Source organism: Trichomycterus rosablanca, chromosome 10 (assembly GCF_030014385.1).
Source record: "Trichomycterus rosablanca isolate fTriRos1 chromosome 10, fTriRos1.hap1, whole genome shotgun sequence".
NCBI classification, from domain to species: domain Eukaryota; kingdom Metazoa; phylum Chordata; class Actinopteri; order Siluriformes; family Trichomycteridae; genus Trichomycterus; species Trichomycterus rosablanca.
The window spans coordinates 33,938,066-33,960,207 of record NC_085997.1 but is presented as its reverse complement, the minus strand read 5'-3'; the positions used below and the strand labels follow the sequence as shown (position 1 = coordinate 33,960,207).

The following is a 22,142-nucleotide window of genomic DNA, read 5'->3' as shown; positions in this document are numbered from 1 at the left end:
AGCTCTTTGGTCTTGGCCATGGTTGAGTTTGGAGTCTGACTGTTTGAGGCTGTGGACAGGTGTCTTTTATACAGATAATGAGGTCAAACAGGTGCCATTAATACAGGTAATGAGTGGAGGACAGAAGAGCTTCTTAAAGAAGAAGTTACAGGTCTGTGAGAGACAGAAATCTTGCTTGTTTGTGGGTGACCAAATACTTATTTTCCACCATAATTTACAAATAAATTCTTTAAAAATCCTACAATGTGATTTTCTGGATTTTTTTTTCTCATTTTGTCTCTCATAGTTGAAGTGTACCTATGATGAAAATTACAGACCTCTCTCATTTTTCTAAGTAGGAGAACCTGCACAATCAGTGGCTGACTAAATACTTTTTGGCCCCACTGTATAAAGCCAAATCCAAAAATAAGTTGGGACAGCGATGTTCCTTTTGACCTGAATTTAATCAAAACAGAACAATTGATGTATACTGGGCCTAATGATGCTCCACAGGTTTACAAAGGAAGGCTGGTCTGAACTGCAGGCAGGCCAGTCTAGCACCAAAGTGTTATTTTAATTCTACTCACTTTTTCCAGTTTTTGTGTCAGTTAGATTAGCTACACAATTGCAAAACAATTACTTTGTACAAGGTACACTTAAAAAGGTGAAGAAATATAAACCAAACAGCTGCTCCAGCATTTAAAAGGCGGATGGATGCATGGATGGATGGACGAACGGACGGACGGAAGGATGGACGGACGGACGGATGGATGGATGGATGGATGGATGGAAGGATGGATGGATGGATGGACGAACGGACGGACGGACGGAAGGATGGGCGGACGGACGGACGGATGGATGGATGGATGGATGGATGGAAGGATGGATGGATGGAAGGATGGACGAACGGACGGACGGAAGGATGGGCGGACGGACGGACGGGTGGATGGATGGAAGTATGGATGGATGGATGGAAGTATGGATGGATGGAAGGAAGGATGGATGGAAGTATGGATGGATGGATGGAAGTATGGATGGATGGAAGGAAGGATGGATGGAAGTATGGATGGATGGAAGTATGGATGGATGGATAGATGGATGGATGGAAGAAAGGATGGATGGATGGATGGATGGATGGATGGAAGTATGGATGGATGGATAGATGGATGGATGGAAGAAAGGATGGATGAAAGGATGGATGGATGGATGGAAGTATGGATGGATGGATAGTTGGATGGATGGATGGATGGATGGATGGAAGGAAGGAGGGATGGATGGAAGGAAGGATGGATGGATGGATGGAAGTATGGATGGATGGAAGGAAGGATGGATGGATGGAAGTATGGATGGATGGATGGATGGATGGAAGAAAGGATGGATGGATGGATGGATGGATGGAAGAAAGGATGGATGGATGGATGGATGGATGGAAGTATGGATGGATGGATAGTTGGATGGAAGGATGGATGGATGGAAGGAAGGAGGGATGGATGGAAGGAAGGAAGGAAGGAAGGAAGGATGGATGGATGGATAGGTAGGTAGATAGGTAGATGTAAAGAGTTTTAAACCATCATAAAATCTCTTAAAATTACTGGCTGATCCAGAATCAGTTTTATTTGAAGTGTAACCAAAAGATTGAGTCACAGTTTGAGTAAAAAAGAAAGAAGAGCGCTGTAGAGAAGTGACAGGCCATTTTCAACAAATACAAATGACGTGAATTAGAAAAGCTCATGTCCGCCCGTCTCAGCCAACGTCTTCATCCTACATTTCGCCTTAGATAATACACACAGCCGAGACGACAGACGTGTTGTGAATAAATGAAATGAAACAGCTCCTTTATGGAATATTCATCACCAAGATGGCACCAGAAAATTATTTATGAATTTGGGCGTGTAAACAGCGAGAAAAACAGCAATAAAAAAAATTATCCAGCCTCCCTCCCTCCCTACACGGTAAAACAAGAAAGAAAACAGGGGTCGCCTCGTCTGTCCCCGGGTTATCTTCCACACGTACCAGGTAAAGGACTGACCTTGAAGAAGGTGCCAAAGTTAACAACATTTTTCCATTTAAAGCCTTTTAAAGGACGGATGCCATCCTGTCATCCTGCCGGATCCCCCGTGGCAGTCAGATTAAGAGATCTGCTGGTTCACACTAAAAGCCTGCTGGTGTTTTTAATGTACCGCAGGGGGTTCACGCTGCTCCTCTTAGTTTCACACTCCGCTGTTCCGGCATCTGCAAGTGTGTAGAGTGGGAGAAGGGAGGTGCATGTCGACTGCACATCTGGAGAAGTGCTTAGATATGAGAAATGGAGGAGCATTGCTCGAATTTGGTTTTTCTGTATCGATTCCTTGTAATGAATCATTTGAGCTGATTCACAGGGTCAATCGAATCATTTACATTTTTGGCATTTAGCAAACACTTTTATCCAAAGCAACTTACAGTACTGTGACAGTAAACAGTCTAAGCAATTGAGGGTTAAGGGCCTTGCTCAAGTGCCCAACCTGGCAGTGGTGGGGCTTGAACCAGCAACCTTCTGATTACTAGTGATTAGTGAGTACTAGTGAATACTACAGAATAAACATTTACATTTTCTGCATTTAGCAGACGTCTTTATCCAAAACAGCTTACAGTACTATAACAGTATACAGTCTGAGCAATTGAGGGTTAAGGGCCTTGCTCAAGGGCCCAACATCAGCAACCTGGCAGTGGTGGGGCTTGAACCAGTGACGTTTCGATTACTACTCTAGTACCCTAACCACAAGGCTACAACTGCCCTATGTAATATGCATTTACATTTTCAGCATTTAGCAGACACTTTTATCCAAAACGACTTACTGTACTGGGACAGTATACTGTCTAAGCAATTGAGGGTTAAGGGCCTTGCTCAAGGGTCTAACAGCAGCAACCTGGCAGTGGTGGGCCTTGAACCAGTGACCTTCTGATTACTAGTCCAGTACCTTAACCACAAGGCTACAACTGCCTACAGAATAAACATTTACATTTTTGGCATTTAGCAGACATTTTCATCCAAAGCGACTTACTTAAGCAATAGAACACGAGCTTGTGCCTGCGACCAAATCACAGCCGTGATGTTATTCGCGATAACACACGACCTCAAGTGTTCTATTGCTTCTATACAACAGTTTTTACAAAATAAAGAAAGAAAATAAATCAAAGAAGCCCTGAATTTCATATTGAATATACTTTAATATTGACAATACCTTCCGCCAAAAAGTAGTTCCACAACGAATGAGTTGCTGCTATGCAACGGTAAAAATTCCCTACCCTGCCTTAACACAGTAGGCTAAAAAAGGCATATAGTTTAACACTACAAAGTAACGCTAGTTTGGAATAAAAATAATAAGCGAATATGAATAAGCGAAGATGAAAGGAAAAGGAGAAAAAGCTAAAAATAAAATTAATTAAGAATTAAAAGATAGAATTTAGTTCTGTATTAGAGTTATTGCGTTATTTGTATATGTTAATCTGCACACTTCCGTTCATTGTGCAGTTAGAAAAAAAGGCTGCTCTGTAGGATGTGCATCGGCATCAAACAGTCCGGCTCGCTTCGCTGGTGGCCTCTGTACTGTGTCTTCTGGGTCATGTTCTGCACTGAGGACTGCACTCCACCTTTTTCTGTCAGCTTATGTGGGTCTCCAATAGCTTTTTAACGAGCCCTCAGACCTGAAACAACTAGCGGCTTGTGTGAATGAAGCTTGTCGTTACTGGCAACGCGTCAGCGGAGTAATACAGTTGTGGTGTGAAAAGGCCGTGCTGTTATCACAAATATCAGCACGGTTAGAATGCTTTTCAACCAATCAGATTGTAAGGTCGGAACTAACTGTTGTATAAAGTACTATAACAGTATACAGTCTGAGCAATTGAGGGTTAAGGGCCTTGCTCAAGGGCCCAACAGCAGCAACCTGACAGTTGAGCCTTGAACCAGCAACCTTCTGATTACTAGTCCAGTACCTTAACCACTAGGCTACAACTGCCTTAAAGTACCACTGGATTAAAAAACATTCTAATACAGTGGTACCTTGTAACTCAACGTCCCCTAAACTCAAAATTCTTAAAACTCAACGCCTTTTAAACTCAACGCCAGTCCCAGAACCAATTGACGTTGAGTTTCAAGGTACCGCTGTACATTTGGGAAATAAACAGACTGACTTAATTAAATGTCCTTGTTATTAATCCTGTTCGACTCGGATCAAAACTCAACTCTAAAGGTTGTGTAAGAGGTATTTACATTCTTTTACCAGTGCTGCCTAGCAGTTACCAGGAGTTCAGAAATGCTCAAAGTTTTAAAACTGATTTAGTTTTTACAAATACTTAGTCATAAAGGGTGCTCGGGTGACTGAGTAGTTTATTCCTCTAGCCTGGCACCTCTGAGACCTGGGTTTGAGTCTGCAGAGCCACTGGCCTAGTTGGGAGCCCTACAGAGCGGACAGGGATTCAACCTGTGTAAAAATAGTATAATATAGAAAAATACCCAATGACATGGTAGCTCAGAGGTTATATACAAAGACTAGTAATAGATGTATATGTGACAAATAAAGGCATTCTTCTTCTTCTTCTTCTTATATTATCCACCTGATTCTACCTGATCAGCAGTGTGAAGATTAAAAGTTCCTGATTAAGTGTATGCCAGGAGTGGTAACTTGCATCTCCACTGGTTTATACCCAGGGCTCTAAATGCTTTCTGATACTGGATATTATATCAGGATAGCATTATATTATAGATATAAACACAGTGAAAATACCCAATGACGTTGTAGCTTGTGTTTAAAATACTGCACTAGTAATCACAAAGTCGCTGGTTCAAGCCCTGGCACTGCAGAGTTGGGCACCTGAGCCACTGTTGGGCCCTTGAGCAAGAAGAAGACAAAAAATGCCTTTATTTGTCATGTAAACATCCACACCCCAGCTTGTATGGAAGCTGGGGTCAGAGCACAGGGTCAGTCATTGTACGGCGCCCCTGCAGCAGACAGGTTCAAGAGCCTTGCTCAAGGGCCCAACAGTGGCTGCATAGCAGAGCCTGGATTTGAACCCACAAGGCTCTTAACCCTTAATTCTTCAAACTGTATGTAGTCACAATATAAAAGCCTCTGCTAAATTCCATAAATGTAAAAATGTAAACCTACTTGTTGCATCAGGCTTAAAAAATCCAGTATTGCTCCTCTATAAGTTTCCCTTTATTTAGAGGTGATGCTCTTACTGTGGTTTTATAGAGTCCTAAAGCTTGTATAATGAGATGGTGAACAGTAATTGCTTGACATTAGGGATGTAACGATGCACCACAAGACAGTTAAAAATCAATTCACATGTGTAACGATTCAAATCTGTTTACATGTATAAAGAATCGATATTCATTTTAAACAGCAGAGGGCGCTGGCGCTATTCACCTCGCCTGGTTGACGTCACTACAGGGTTGCCAGGTTTAGAATTTTCCAGCCAAATGTATTTATGTGAGAATACTTTCTTTATTTGTATTATTCAATTATTTATTTAATGTGGGATTAGTTTTAAAATTTCATTTCAGTTTTTTTTTACACAAAAAGGGAAACGTGCAGCATTGTTTTGCATAGTTTGTACCTACCTCAGAAATAAAAGGACATTCATTATTTAGATAAATAAAACAAGCACAAATACAGTGTTTTATTTTGCTTTTCCCACTTTTTTCCCCCAATTTTTCTCCCCTAATCTAGTCGCGTCCAATTACCCTGACCGCGTCCTCTATACTGATTCGACCCCTCACCGCTGACTGAGGATGCCTCTCAACTGACATACGCCCCCTTTGGCATGTACAGTCAGTACAGACTGCATTTTTAACCTGCACGAGTCTTGTTTATACACTGACGGGCACTGTGTATGGAGGGCCACACCCCCATCAGCATTATTCCTCAGCCCTGTGCAGGCGGCATCAGTCAGCCAGCAGGGGCCGCAGTTGCACCAGTTATGAGGACCTATGGTCCAACTTTTTACCCCTATGAGCCAATCGTTGTTTATGCAGCCGCCCAGCCCAGTCGAAAAGGCAAAGCTGAGATTTGATACGATGTATTTGAAACCCCAATTCTGGTGAGATAGCGTACTTTTCACTTCTGCGCCACCTGAACGGCTCAGTATTTAATTTTATTTTTTAAAAAGAGAAATAATAAAAGAACACTTAGTCATAATTTGTCTTTAAATCGTATCGTGAACCCAGTAGAATGTTTCGTTACATTCCTACTTGACATCGTCAAGCTAAAAATAATAATAAAAAAATAAATATAACAAAAGGTTTAATAGGACGAACACTGGTCGGCTTTTGAACTTCCTACCTTGAAGTGCCACACCCAAAATAAATCTACTCCTGTTCTTCATCCTCAGGAACAGGTAACAGATAACTTTCAATCGTGTCTCTTTTTTTTAAACGTGAATGTGTTTCGTTTTTGTGTGTCTGTAACTCCAGGAGATCAGTGATGCTGAGATTGTGGAGTTAGCCCACAGTGCTTTAGGAAGGTTGACGGTGATCAGGCAGATTTTCCCGTTATGGAAGGACAGCAGTGCGAGCTGTATGAGGAACGGCCATCGCATCTCGTCTATGCTCTGTGACCCCCAGGAGGGGTACCTGCAGTCCCTCGAGGTCAGTTTCTAATTATATTCTGCTTCTTTAAATCACTCACATGTGTACTTTTTAAGTGGTGCTACAGTTTCAGTTTTGGGACATCTATTTATGAACTCTACCATCAAAATGATATGTTATACCTGTAAAAAATTTAGAAAAAAAATCTGAATATTTTAGTTGTAGGTTTACAAGCAGTTCCTAAAATTTGAATTATATTATTGTTAATATGAGTCAAAATATGTTACTTGTATTATGTGTTATTATTAGTAGAATTTATTATTAGTAGAATCATTTATTTATTTATTTATTTATTTTTAATATTGAATAAATAATAAATATTTTTTATAATTAATAAATAAATGAATTAATTAATAAATAATAAATAAATAAATAAATATTATGAAAATGTATTAATTATTATTATTTTTATTGATTAATTTATTTATTTATTAATTTATTAATTTATTATTTATTCATTCTTTTTTTATGTTTGTTTATTAATTTATTTATTATTTTATTCATTTATTTATTCATTTATATATTTATTTGTTGATTATTTACTCATTCTTTTATTTATTTATTTGTTTACAAATTTATTTATTTATTCATTTATTTATTATTTATTCATTATTTATTTATGCATTTATCTATTATTTATTCATTTATTTATTTATTCATTATTTACTCATTCTTTTATTTATCTGTTTGTTTATTAATTTTTTTATTTATTCATTTATCTATTATTTATTCATTTATTTATTAATTATTTTTTCATTCTTTTATTTATTTGTTTGTTTATTAATTTAGTTATTATTATTTTTTATTTTTTATTTTTTATACATAACCCCTAAAATACGTGTGCCAGCAGCGGTCAGTGCTCATGAGATTAAACAGAGATGAGGTAATGCTTGTTCCAATTAAGAAATGCAGTTATGACATGGTGCCAGTGTACCAGAGTACAGAAGAGATGATGCCAGGGTCCGACTGAACCTTTCTGCCAGAATTTAGAGCCCTTGATGGATTTTGGCTGCTGGCACACATCTGGGCATCAGGGCTTTAATCTGTCATGTCAGATTTTATTGGAGTATAAAGTTGCTGCTATAACAGCCTTTACTTTTCTAAAAAGCCTTTTATTATATTTTAGGACATGACTGCAGGGATTCATCCCTATTAATCAATATAAGCATTAATCAGGTTAATGTGGGGCACTAAAGTGAAGCAGTCCTGACTTACAGCTAAGGTTCCAATGTATCCCAAAGTTCTTCACTCTGAACTCACTAAGTAAATTTCTTTGGAGCTTAAATTGTGCTACAGGAGATGGCATTCCCCAAACTGTTTTCATGAACTATGTAGACTCTCAATGTTTGTACTAGGAGGCTCAAGCCATCAAATCTACCCATATTATTACTACTCCTCCACCACACTTGATGTGTCCATTGGATTGCCGGAGGCTGATGTTGTATCACTGCTCCAGAGTCCAGCAGCAGTATGTTTTACACCACTCCTTCTAATGCCTAATGTCTAAGACTCGTGGAAAACCGATATTCTTGTGCTTCTTGTTCTTGTTCAAAGGTGGTTTGTAACTCAGTAGTACTGTAAATGCAGAAACTGAGGACTGATGAGTTTTAGACTTAGCACTCAGTGTCCTATTGTTTGAGCTTGCGTGGCTGAGCTGTGGTTGCTCTTAGACAAAAATTAGGTAAACTGACTTGATGGAAAATCCTGTGATGGCATCTGGTTGTTGAACTCTTATTCCAGTGTTTGTTTGTGGAGTTTGCACCCCTTGTTTATGCACCTTTAAGCAATAAGAGTGGTGTAAATAGTACAATTGACAGTTGTCTACATACTTTTTATTAAATATAGGACTGTCATGGTGGTAAACCCTAAGCCCACATCACACTCCAAACACAATTTTTCCACGAATGTTTTATTTGCTAACCAAGCTGTGTTTTTATTTCAGGTGTCATATTTATACTACTACTACTACTACTACTACTACTACTACTACTATTATTATTATTATTATTATTATTATTACTATTAGTATTATTATTATTAATATTATTACTATTATTATTATTACTGTTATTGTTATTACTGTTATTGTTATTAATATTATTATTATTATTATTATTGTTATTATTATTATTATTGTTATTAGTGGTAGTGGTAGTAGTTAGTAAGTAGTATTTATAATTACATTATTAGCAGTAGTGGTATTATATTTTATTATTATTTTTGTTGTTGTTGTTGTTGTTGTTATTATTATTATTATTATTATTATTATTATTATTATTACTGTTATTATAATTATTATTATTATTACTATTTGTATTATTATTATTATTATTATTATTACTATTATTATTACTGTTATTATTATTATTATTACTACTATTACTATTATTGTTATTACTGTTATTATTATTATTACTATTATTATTATTATTACTGTTATTATTATTATTATTACTATTACTATTACTATTACTATTATTATTATTATTATTATTATTATTATTACTGTTATTATTATTATCATTATTATTAATATTATTACTGTCACTATTATTATTATTATTAATGTTATTACTATTTTTAATATTACTGTTATTATTATTATTATTATTATAATTATTATTATTATTACTGTTATTATTATTATTATTACTATACTATTATTATTATTATTATTATTATTATTACTGTTATTATTATTATTATTATAATTACTGTTATTATTATTACTGTTATTATTATTATTATTATTATTACTGTTATTATTATTATTATTGCTTTTACTATTATTATTATTATTATTAGTAGTAGTGATAATCGTAGTAGTATTATTTATAATGATTATTTGTATTATTGTAAGTAGAATTAATTGATTTATTTATTTTTATATATATATATTTTATTTTACTTTATTTCATTAATTTTTTTATACATAACCCCTGATATATGTGTGCCAGCAGCGGTCAGTGCTCATGAGATTAACTTTAAACACTTGAAACACAATGATTTTCCCCGGGTGTTATATTCGCTAACAAAGCAGTGTTTTGATTTCAGGTCTCCAATCTGTACCTGTACGACAGCGTGTTGATGCTGGCCAACGCCTTCTACAGGAAGTTAGAGGACAGGAAGTGGCACAGCATGGCCAGTCTGAACTGTATTCGGAAATCAACCAAGCCTTGGAACGGAGGCTGGTCTATGCTGGAGACCATCCATAAGGTACTAATTCTTTATCGTGGTGATTTCCTTTACTAAAGGAAGTATCAGATTTTACCCCCTGTGGTTTGGAAGTGAAATTTGAATTAGCCATGATATTTTTGTTCTTTAAACAAATTACACATTTTATATTGATGAAAATCTTCAACTTAAATCTTTTGTTTATCGAGATCTGATGTGTGGTTTAAGTGTTTCCCTCATTTTTTAAGCATTGTATATGATAGAAAACATCAAACACTTGGCATAATCAAATTCCTTACATTCCTGCCATCCAGTGAGCTCCATTAAGTCCTGCCCCACATCTAAATCTCAGAAGACCTTCTAAAGGGCAGTTACAGTGTATCACAAAAGTGAGTACACCCCTCACATTTCTGCAAATATTTCATTATATCTTTTCATGGGACAACACTATAGACATGAAACTTGGATATAACTTAGAGTAGTCAGTGTACAGCTTGTATAGCAGTGTAGATTTACTGTCTTCTGAAAATAACTCAACACACAGCCATTAATGTCTAAATAGCTGGCAACATAAGTGAGTACACCCCACAGTGAACATGTCCAAATTGTGCCCAAATGTGTCGTTGTCCCTCCCTGGTGTCATGTGTCAAGGTCCCAGGTGTAAATGGGGAGCAGGGCTGTTAAATTTGGTGTTTTGGGTACAATTCGCTCATACTGGCCACTGGATATTCAACATGGCACCTCATGGCAAAGAACTCTCTGAGGACGTGAGAAATAGAATTGTTGCTCTCCACAAAGATGGCCTGGGCTATAAGAAGATTGCTAACACCCTGAAACTGAGCTACAGCATGGTGGCCAAGGTCATACAGCGGTTTTCCAGGACAGGTTCCACTCGGAACAGGCTTCGCCAGGGTCGACCAAAGAAGTTGAGTCCACGTGTTCGGCGTCATATCCAGAGGTTGGCTTTAAAAAATAGACACATGAGTGCTGCCAGCATTGCTGCAGAGGTTGAAGACGTGGGAGGTCAGCCTGTCAGTGCTCAGACCATACACCGCACACTGCATCAACTCGGTCTGCATGGTCGTCATCCCAGAAGGAAGCTGACGCACAAGAAAGCCAGCAAACAGTTTGCTGAAGACAAGCAGTCCAAGAACATGGATTACTGGAATGCCCTGTGGTCTGACGAGACCAAGATAAACTTGTTTGGCTCAGATGGTGTCCAGCATGTGTGGCGGCGCCCTGGTGAGAAGTACCGAGACAACTGTATCTTGCCTACAGTCAAGCATGGTGGTGGTAGCATCATGGTCTTGGGCTGCATGAGTGTTGCTGGCACTGGGGAGCTGCGGTTCATTGAGGGAAACATGAATTCCAACATGTACTGTGACATTCTGAAACAGAGCATGATCCCCTCCCTTCGAAAACTGGGCCTCATGGCAGTTTTCCAACAGGATAACGACCCCAAACACAACCTCCAAGATGACAACTGCCTTGCTGAGGAAGCTGAAGGTAAAGGTGATGGACTAAACCCAATTGAGCACCTGTGGCGCATCCTCAAGTGGAAAGTGGAGGAGTTCAAGGTGTCTAACATCCACCAGCTCCGTGATGTCATCATGGAGGAGTGGAAGAGGATTCCAGTAGCAACCTGTGCAGCTCTGGTGAATTCCATGCCCAGGAGGGTTAAGGCAGTGATAATAATGGTGGTCACACAAAATATTGACACTTTAGGCACAATTTGGACATGTTCACTGTGGGGTGTACTCACTTATGTTGCCAGCCATTTAGACATTAATGGCTGTGTGTTGAGTTATTTTCAGAAGACAGTAAATCTACACTGCTATACAAGTTGTACTCTGACTACTCTAAGTTATATCCAAGTTTCATGTCTATAGTGTTGTCCCATGAAAAGATATAATGAAATATTTGCAGAAATGTGAGGGGTGTACTCACTTTCGTGATACACTGTAAGGGTATCTTGTGGTCCCCAGTGGTTCCTTTCCTCCATACGTCTTTTCTGTGCTGTGAAGAATAGCCGGGTGACTTGTATGGGAACCTCAGTTTGATGCTTCTTTCATGTTCAGAGACCTAAGGAGAACCTTTAATGTGTCTCAGGAGGCTCCTGACGTGGAGAGACATTTCTCTAAAGTCTCTAAAGTGAGAGGAACTGACTCTGAGTCTGGAGCCCAAACATTCATAAACACCGACACATACGCTGTAATTTAGCAGATTAGCACGGTCAGCATGAAGAAGCTCATGAAGATGGTGGTCATCCTGCCGATGTTTGTCTCCGCAGGGTCACATTGCTGGACTGACTGGAGTTATGGACTTCGTGAACCATGGATCCAACTCGCACGTTGAGTTTGAGATCTTGGGCACCAGTTTCAGCGAGACGTTCGGAAAGGACATCAAACGAGTACGTAGACGTGATCGAAAAGCATGTCAGACATCAAACGCTTGCTGGTTTACAAATAATAATGTTTATGTAGGGAACCCTGTCACAACGATACAAGGCAACATCCTAGCCTCAGTGTATACTTGTTTAATCATGCGGAGCAGCTTGTTTGTTTACAAATGTCCATTTTTTGCTTCTGATTGCTGTAGAAAGCTCAAATGCTCAATTTATCAGTTCTTTTAATTTCATCATACTTATTTCTATTTTATTTGTTGTGCCTAAACGATGATACCATGATGATTTACAACAAATATATTTATAATCTATCAAATTAAAGCTTAAAAGTTGATGTATTTGCAGGTTCCTAAGCTTTATAACAGGTTCCTATGTGTGTGACCTGTAGTCTCCAGTTAAAAGGGCATTTGTATGGTCAGGCACTGATGCTGGATGAGAAATCCTGACTCTTCGATCCTAAAGGTGTTCAGTGTGGTTGAGGTCAAAATTCTGTGTGGGCTACTGTTATTTCTACACACCATGTCATGCTGGACCAAGTGTCTATTTACTTTTGGCCATATAGTGAGTGTAGAAAACAGAGTGAAGAAATGTTTCATATTTGCTCAACCCCTGGTGTAGTATGACCGGTGTCCTCATAAAGCATTTCTCTGAAGTGAATGGTAAGTCGATTCAAAGATTCACATGGTTCACCAGATTCACATGGTTCACAAGAATTATATGGTTCATTTAGTTCACCTGATTCACCAGATTTACTGATTCACATGGTTCCCCAGATTCACCTGATTTACATGATTCACATTGTTCCCTAGGTTCACATGGTTCACATGATTCACCTGATTCACATGGTTTACTAAATGTACATGATTCACATGGTTCACTGATTCACATGGTTCCCCAGATTCACATTGTTCTCCAGATTCACATGGTTCACATGATTCAAATGGTTCCCCAGATTCACATGGTTCACTTGATTCACATGGTTCATAAGATTCACATGGTTCCCCAGGTTCACATGATTCATGTGGTTCCCCAGATTCACATTGTTCTCCAGATTCACATGGTTCACCTGATTCACATGATTCACATGGTTCCCCAGATATATATGATTCCCCAGATTCACATGGTTCACTGATTTACATGGTTCCCCAGATTCACATGATTCGCATTGTTCCCCAGATATACATGGTTCACCTGATTCGCATGATTCGCATGGTTCCCCAGATATATATGATTCCCCAGATTCAAATGGTTCACTGATTCACATGGTTCACCTGATTCACATGATTCACATGATTCGCATGGTTCCCCAGAAATACATTGTTCACATGGTTCCCCAGATTCACATGGTTCCTTAGATATACATGGTTCACTGATTCACATGGTTCACCTGATTCACATGGTTCCTCAGATATACATGGTTCACTGACTCACATGGTTCCCCAGATTCACATGTTTCACATTGTTTACAAGATTCACCTGATTCACATGGTTTACATGGTTCATATGGTTTACATGGTTCATATGGTTTACATGGTTCATATGGTTTAACCATCCCATGTTTCAAAAATGCCGTTTTCTCTTTTATTCTTGTTTTTGATTGAGGTGATCTTGTTTGTTTCCTTCGTTTGGAGCTTTTTATTGTTGTGTTTTGTTTTGTTTTGCCCTCTGCAGTTCATCCATCATTAAAAATAAAGACTAATGTAAATTAGAGGAGAGAGGAGCGAAGCAGTCCAGCCTTAATGAAGATTTAATCACCTCACATCCACTGCTGAATTATGAACCCAGCAGATCGCATTATGGCCATTAGGTTCCTGAGACCGTGCCCATTTAGCTGGAGGCATTCGCGCGCACACACACCCTCCCGCAGGGCACCGAGCGCCGCTCGCACTCGCGCCACATTTATTAGCTGTAATGAAAGGCAAAGGCAGCTAATGGCACGTCAAGTGCACTCAGTCCTGTTGTTGTTCTTTATTAGAGCCGAGCCGAGCCCGCCTAACCAGCACCTCCCAACAAGCCATTAATCCGCCCGACTCCATCTACACCCGCCACGGAGCAGCGCCCCCGTTTATTTGCCATGTCATGGGTTTGGGAAAACAACAGCAAAAAAAACACACCAGCATCCCGTCTTCAAACTACATCCGAACCGGAACAAAGTCGGTCCTAAACAGACATCATCAGACGCTCGGGCCGTCAATCTCCACGTCTTGTCCTCTCGTCAATCTCCGTCTCTCCTATCTCTCTCATCTTCTTCCCTTTACCTCTGTCTCTCGGCTTCTGTAGCGGCTCACAGATTACAGCGTAATGGAGATTGAGTTGTTATTTTCTCGTCGCCGGTCTCTTTCCTTCTCGCCACGCTATGCGTTTACCGCTTGGGGTGGCTTCCATTTCCGAGACACAATATCAGTCCAAGTCATGTTATTGAAGCACATTTTGGGAAAATGCAAACCGAGCGGGTCTCTGAGCGAATCAAATAAATGAAATCGGAACGAGGCGGTAATTGCAAGGTTTCTTCATGCATGGTGCGGCAGATCTGATCAATTTCCAGCTCTTAGAATTCAGCTGAAAACGTTCCTCTGGGGATCCAAGGTGGTCAGAACTTCAAATGCTGGGTGAAAACCTCTAACACAACAGGTCGTATCAGCGGTGGCAACTTAAATGAAAACGATACTGCAATAGACATGTTCATTACTGTCGGATTCTGTGTACATACCTGCACCCGGATGAGCTTTTCTGGAGCAGATTATGGGAACCATACCTCTGAGGTTGCCAGATTTTTCCAAAAGCACGTCAAAGGATTCTTTCATTTTTAACATTAAAAGAAAACGCTATTCACTACATGAGCCACTAATTAACGCTAATCCGTTCTTAATTAAATTGAACTGAATGACTTTATTTATCCCCGTGGGGCAATTAACACTGGACACAGACAGCACAAAGATTGTTTTTTAAGACCAAACTGATCCTAATGTCAAAGCATTTAATATAAGTGCTCATTTAGTGCCCCCCCCCCCCCCCACACACACACACAATTAAATTCAATTAAATTCAATTTTCAGTTCATGAGCATTGGCATGACTTATATAGTTACAGTTTTGCCAAAGAATTATCAAGGAACACATATGAAGAAAAGAAAATAAGAAGTCATTATAATAATAATAATAATAATAATAATAATAATAATAATGATAATAATAACTAATAAAAATAGTAAAAATAATCACAATAAAATAATAATGATAATAATAATAATGATAATACAAATAATAATAGTAATAATAATTATAATAACAGTATTAATAATAATATTAATAATAATAACAATAATAATAATACATTAAAGAACAATAAACATAACATTTACAACATTAAAGAACATTAAAGAGAACATTGAGAAGATTAAAGAGAACATTTAGAACATTAAATAAAACGTTTAGAACAGTAAAGAGAACATTTATTCAAATCTGTGTGTGTGTGTGTGTGTGTGTGTGTGTGTGTGTGTGTGTGTGTTGTGTGGGTCACTCACTGTCCCTCGTATAATGGCAGGCAGATATATCTGGTCCTGCTGAAGTGCAGATTTCTCTGTGTTCTCTGGACAGGACGGTCCAGCTTGTCTTTAACAGAGACGTTAAACCGGAACTGAAGCTTCTCAGACTGTATAAAGTGTATGTATCGTAACTGTGGGTATTTATTACAGTCTGTGAGAAATGTCTCTACACTACTGCTGGCCGAGTCTCTGCTCTTTAGGAAGCCTGGATTTCCTGTAGTGGCCAGTCTCTGTGACCAGTCTGTATTGTCTGTGTGGTTCTGTGTTTAGGATCGGTCACTGTGCTTAGCTGAGCGCTGGTGTGGTAGCACAATATCCCACACCTGGGTGCCACCTAATTTTAGCCACACAACACTGGAGTCTATGGAACCCCAAAGAACAAGGGGGGTAAACTCACTGTCCGGTCTTTTGCCAGAATGAATACAGATTCCCACAGACACACTTCAAAATAAGCTGCAAAAGAGATACAGTAGCAGGGATTCAACAGGTTTAAAATAGGATGCCCAACACGATCATGGTCAGGTGTCCTGGTACTTTTGGTAATATTATGTTTTATAATGAATCACCTCATTAAGCTCTTGTTCAGTCTGTGGAACAGAATAACCGAGACGTTTTGGCATCCTCCGAGCGACTAGCGTTCCTCTTTAGTTCCTTCAGGTCTGGGATCAGGTCGGCCATCCATCATCTGCTCGATTTCATCTGTCAGCGGAGAGAAAAGTTTGACGCAGCGTGAGGAATTCTGACCGTGTCTGATGGATGGGTTCGTCCGGCTCTCTCAGCCTCGGGTACTTTAACATCATCACTCCAAATCATCCAGGGTTTGTGACGGAGCGGGCAGGAACGCCACGTTTAACCCCGGAGTTTCCACCTGACGACCTTGCTCCGAGTCTGGAAAATTTTCGGAGATGGATCACGATCATAGTGCAACACAACAGGACCATTTATACCGGCTGATTCAACAGTCTGTGGTCACCTGACATGTGGACATTAGTATTGTATTATTGGACATTTACACATGATATGTTCAAAACTATGTGGACAACAGACTAAAAGCTTTGTTAAATAGGCCATTCCAAAACAAATGGACATTCATATGAAATCCCCTAGATTCCCAGCCTCCTTTCCACCAGCTTTTGTAGTGTGTCTGAAGGAATTTGTACCTTTTTTTGGAGGCCACCAAACTCCTGTTTTTATGGAACACATCACAGGGGTACAGTCATGCTGGAACAAGAAAGTGCCTTCCCCAAACTGTTGCCATTAAGTTGGAAGCGTATATACACCTCTTAGCAGTGGATGTAGCTACAACACATAAAGCAATCAAGAGGGGCGTCCACATACTTTTGGCTAAAGAACCTATACACAGTTGTAATGAGTAAGGGACCTAGTTAATTAAGTATAAACCAAGGTAGTTTAAAGGCACCTATTACACTCTCTCTAGGATTCCTCACATAGGATCGCGTGCAAAAAGCCACGCCCTGCCATCCGTGGTCGTCCGTACCGGTCAGCAGAGGCCGCCCTTGCACCAGTGACCAGAAACCCTGTTTTAGTAACTGTCCCTTTTCTACAGACCCAAAGTTAATCGTGAGTCTGTGTAGGTGCCCGGCCGGCTGATAGCTGCCCTTAATTAGATGCTGCTGGAACGTGGGTGACACTGTCCACAGTCAAGCAGGCTTTACACCTCCATTGGCTCAATAGGTGCAGTACAAGTACAAAGCTCCTGCTCTGAACTGAGCACCTTAAAGCACGACAGGAGTTTGATCCCGACCACATTGTCAATGAAACAGTCCATGATGATGTGAAGCTTGCTTGACTGTAAACAGTGTCACTCATGCAGCTTCCGGCAGCTTCTCATTCAATGCAGACCTGTCTTTGTGGTCCTTAAGAGCTGGACGAATGTCCTCTTATCATAAGGTAACAATTTGTTTTTATTTTGTTTTTCAACCTTGGCAGGAGACCACTGTTCCATGAGCTCTTTATACTGATGCATTGCTAGTCTAGTTAAGGTGTTTGTATGTCATATTAACTCATGACATCTTCAGAGGCTCTTGGCTGTTTTTTAACTAGGCAGTTTTATGTATTCGTTGGATTCTCTGTGAGCTTTATCTTCATTTTAATAGGGCCGTACCCCCGCTGTTCCCCTCACAGCCCCCCTGAGTGCTTATACGGTGATGGTTTGTACCACGGAAACAGTTGTTGTGCTTGTAATTTATCTTTATTTTGGCTTTGTGGCAGTTCGGGTTTTAGCTTAGTGCGAAAATGAGGGTTTTCATCAGAGTTTTAGATTGTACTCATGCAGCACCACGACTGAACACCGCCACACCGCTACACCGCTACACCGCCGCTGCAGGGACTTCATATGTGTAATCAAGAAATTCCCCCGACTCAAGAACTGATCTGAATATTATGCAGCAGAAAAATGGTGCTCTGGAGCCGGAGGGAGGCCGGCTGCACTTTCTGAGGAGCGCCGGGTGTGTTTTATTAGTGCAAAAAGCTCAGAACAACACCTCGTTATAGAGTGAAGAAAAATGTCCTGAGCTGCAGCTGTAATCACACCGTATCAAACGATACACCGTCTCAAATGATACACCGTCTCAAATGATACACCGTCTCACACGATACACCATCTCACACGATACACCGTCTCAAAAGACACACCGTCTCACGATACACCATCTCAAACGATACACCGTCTCAAATGATACACCATCTCACATGATACACCGTCTTACACGATACACCGTCTCAAACGATACACCTTCCCACATGATACACCGTCTGACACGATACACCATCTCAAACAATACACCGTCTCACACGATACATCATCTCAAACCAACACACCATCTCAAAAGATACACCATCTCAAACGATACACCGTCTCAAACGATACACCTTCCCACATGATACACCGTCTCACACGATACACCATCTCAAACCAACACACCATCTCAAAAGATACACCATCTCAAACGATACACCGTCTCACACGATACATCATCTCAAACCAACACACCATCTCAAAAGATAGATTTTGAGATAGACATCTCAAACGATACACCGTCTCAAACGATACACCTTCTCACATGATACACTGTCTGAAACGATACACCATCTCAAACGATACACCCTCTCAAATGATACACCATCTCAAACGATACACCTTCCCACATGATACACCGTCTCACACGATACACCATCTCAAATGATACACCGTCTCAAAAGATACAGTGGGGTCAAAAAGTATTGAGTCAGCCATTGATTGTGCAAGTTCTCCTACTTAGAAAGATGAGAGAGGTCTGTAATTTTCATCATAGGTACACTTCAACTATGAGAGACAAAATGAGAAAAAAAAAATCCAGGAAATCACATTGTAGGATTTTTAAAGAATTTATTTGTAAATTATGGTGGAAAATAAGTATTTGGTCAATAACAAAAGTTCAACTCAATACTTTGTAACATAACCTCTGTTGGCAATGACAGAGGTGAAACGTTTCCTGTAAGTCTTCACCAGGTTTGCACACACTGTAGCTGCTATTTTGGCCCATTCCTCCATGCAGATCTCCTCTAGCGCAGTGATGTTTTGGGGCTGTCGCTGGGCAACACGAACTCCACAAATTTTCTATGGGGTTGAGGTCTGGAGACTGGCTAGGCCACTCATGGACCTTGAAATGCTTTTTACGGAGCCACTCTTTTGTTGCCCGAGTGGTGTGTTTGGGATCATTGTCATGCTGGAAGACCCAGCCACGTTCCATCTTCAATGCTCTCGCTGATGGAAGGAGGTTTTGGCTTAAAATCTCACGATACATGGCCCCGTTCATTCTTCCCTCAACACGGATCAGTCGTCCTGTCCCCTTTGCAGAAAAACAGCCCCAAAGCATGATGTTTCCACCCCCATGCTTCACATTAGGTATGGTGTTTACTCAGCATTCTTCTTCCTCCAAACACGACGAGTTGAGTTTTTACCAAAAAGTTCCATTTTGGTTTTATCTGACCACATGATATTCTCCCAATCCTCTTCTGGATCATCCATATGCTCTCTGGCAAACTTCAGACGGGCCTGGACATGTACTGGCTTAAGCAGGGGGACACGCCTGGCACTGCAGGATTTGAGTCCCTCTCGGCGTAGTGTGTTACTGATGGTAGCCTTTGTACTTTGGTCCCAGCTCTCTGCAGGTCATTCATCAGGTCCCTCCGTGTAGTTCTGGGATTTTTGCTCACCGTTCTCGTGATCATTTTGACCCCACGGGATCGAGGGAGATTATCAATGGCCTTGTATGTCTTCCACTTTCTTACAATTGCTCCCACAGTTGATTTATTCACACCAACCTGCTTGCCTATTGTAGATTCACTCTTCCCAGCCTGGTGCAGGTCTACAGTTTTCTTCCTGGTGTCCTTCAACAGCTCTTTGGTCTTGGCCATGGTTGAAGTCTGACTGTTTGAGGCTGTGGACAGGTGTCTTTTATACAGATAACGAGGTCAAACAGGTGCCATTAATACAGGTAACGAGTGGAGGACAGAAGAGCTTCTTAAAGAAGAAGTTACAGGTCTGTGAGAGCCAGAAATCTTGCTTGTTTGTTATTGACCAAATACTTATTTTCCACCATAATTTACAAATAAATTCTTTAAAAATCCTACAATGTGATTTCCTGGATTTTTTTTTCTCATTTTGTCTCTCATAGTTGAAGTGTACCTATGATGAAAATTACAGACCTCTCTCATCTTTCTATGTAGGAGAACTTGCACAATCAGTGGCTGACTAAATACTTTTTGGCCCCACTGTACACCATCTCAAATGATACACCGTCTCAAACGATACACCTTCTCACATGATACACTGTCTCAAACGATACACTGTCTCAAACGATACACCATCTCAAACCAACACACCGTCTCAAAAGACACACCATCTCAAACGATACACCGTCTCAAACGATACACCATCTCAAACGATACACCATCTCAAACAATACACCGTCTCAAACGATACACCGTCTCAAACGATACACCTCCTCACATGATACACCGTCTCAAAAGATACACCATCTCAAACGATACACCATCTCAAACGATACACCATCTCAAACGATACACCGTCTCAAACGATACACCGTCTCAAACGATACACCGTCTCAAACGATACAACGTCTCAAACGATACACCGTCTCAAACGATACACCGTCTCAAACGATACACCTTCTCACATGATACACCGTCTCAAAAGGTACACCATCTCAAACGATACACCGTCTCAAACGATACACCTTCTCACATGATACACTGTCTCAAACGATACACCGTCTCAAACGAAGCACTGACTCAAACGAAACAGACGTATCATGCTACACACCGTATCATACAGATACACCATCTCATACAGATACATAATCTTAAACGATACACCGTCTCACACGATACACCTTCTCAAACCAACACATCGTCTCAAACCGACACACCATCTCATACCCATACATAATCTCATGCATCCTCTCATATGAGTGCAGAGGTTCAGGATCTAGATCTGATCTAATAAAATAATGTTTATATTGAATGGAGGTCAATAATGAATCTTGATCTAGAGAATCTGCATCGATTCATCTGGACAATTCAATTCATCTTCACACTCCGAATATTTTTTGCACATGTCCTCTACAAATGTGATTTTTATAAACGACTGGACTGGTAAAGCAGGACTTATACCACTGCACATTTGAAAACAGGAACCAGTCCAAACAGGAACCAGTCCAAACAAGAACCAGTCTAAACAAGAACCAGTTTGAATAAAATAGAATGCATTTATTTGTCATACATATACAGATGTACAGTACACCAAAAATGTTTATTTGTATATCCCAGCTTGTTTTTGAAAGCTGGGGTGAGAGCGCAGGGTCAGCCATTGTACGGCGCCGCTGAAGCAGAGAGGGCTAATGGCCTTGCTCAGGGGCCCAACAGTAGCTGCATGGCATGGCAGGGCTGGAATTTGAACTCTCAACCTTTTAATTGATAGCCTTAAGCCCTAAGCTCTACCCACTAGGCTACCACTGTCCCACACAAATAAGAACCAGTTCGAACAGGAACCAGTCCAAATAGGAACCAGTCCAAACAAGAACCAGTACAAATAAAAACCAGTCCAAACAAGAACCAGTACAAATAAGAACCAGTCTGAACAGGAACCAGTCCAAATAAGAACCAGTCCAAACAAGAACCAGTACAAATAAAAACCAGTCCAAACAGGAACCAGTCCAAACAAAATCCAGTCAGAAGAAGAACCATTACAAATAAGAACCAGTGCAATCAGAGATTCCAGTTCGGTTTCCATCATTTAAAGTCTGGTTCGGTGCTGCTGGTTTCATCCTCAAGTACCTTCAAACATTTATGAGCTAAATGAATCCAATGGTAAGCCTACTTCTAATGCATTC

General features: G+C 40.0%; 1 protein-coding gene across 1 annotated transcript in view; it reads left to right on the top strand.

Moving 5' to 3' along the window:
* grid1b (glutamate receptor, ionotropic, delta 1b) overlaps nucleotides 1–22,142 on the top strand; it is a 447,082-nt gene that overhangs the window by 377,916 nt on the left and 47,024 nt on the right. The window contains exons 6-8 of the mRNA XM_063003856.1: nucleotides 6,431–6,604; nucleotides 9,659–9,820; nucleotides 12,069–12,188. Of these exons, the coding sequence (XP_062859926.1) occupies nucleotides 6,431–6,604; nucleotides 9,659–9,820; nucleotides 12,069–12,188 (456 nt within the window). The remainder of the gene's footprint in view (nucleotides 1–6,430; nucleotides 6,605–9,658; nucleotides 9,821–12,068; nucleotides 12,189–22,142) is intronic.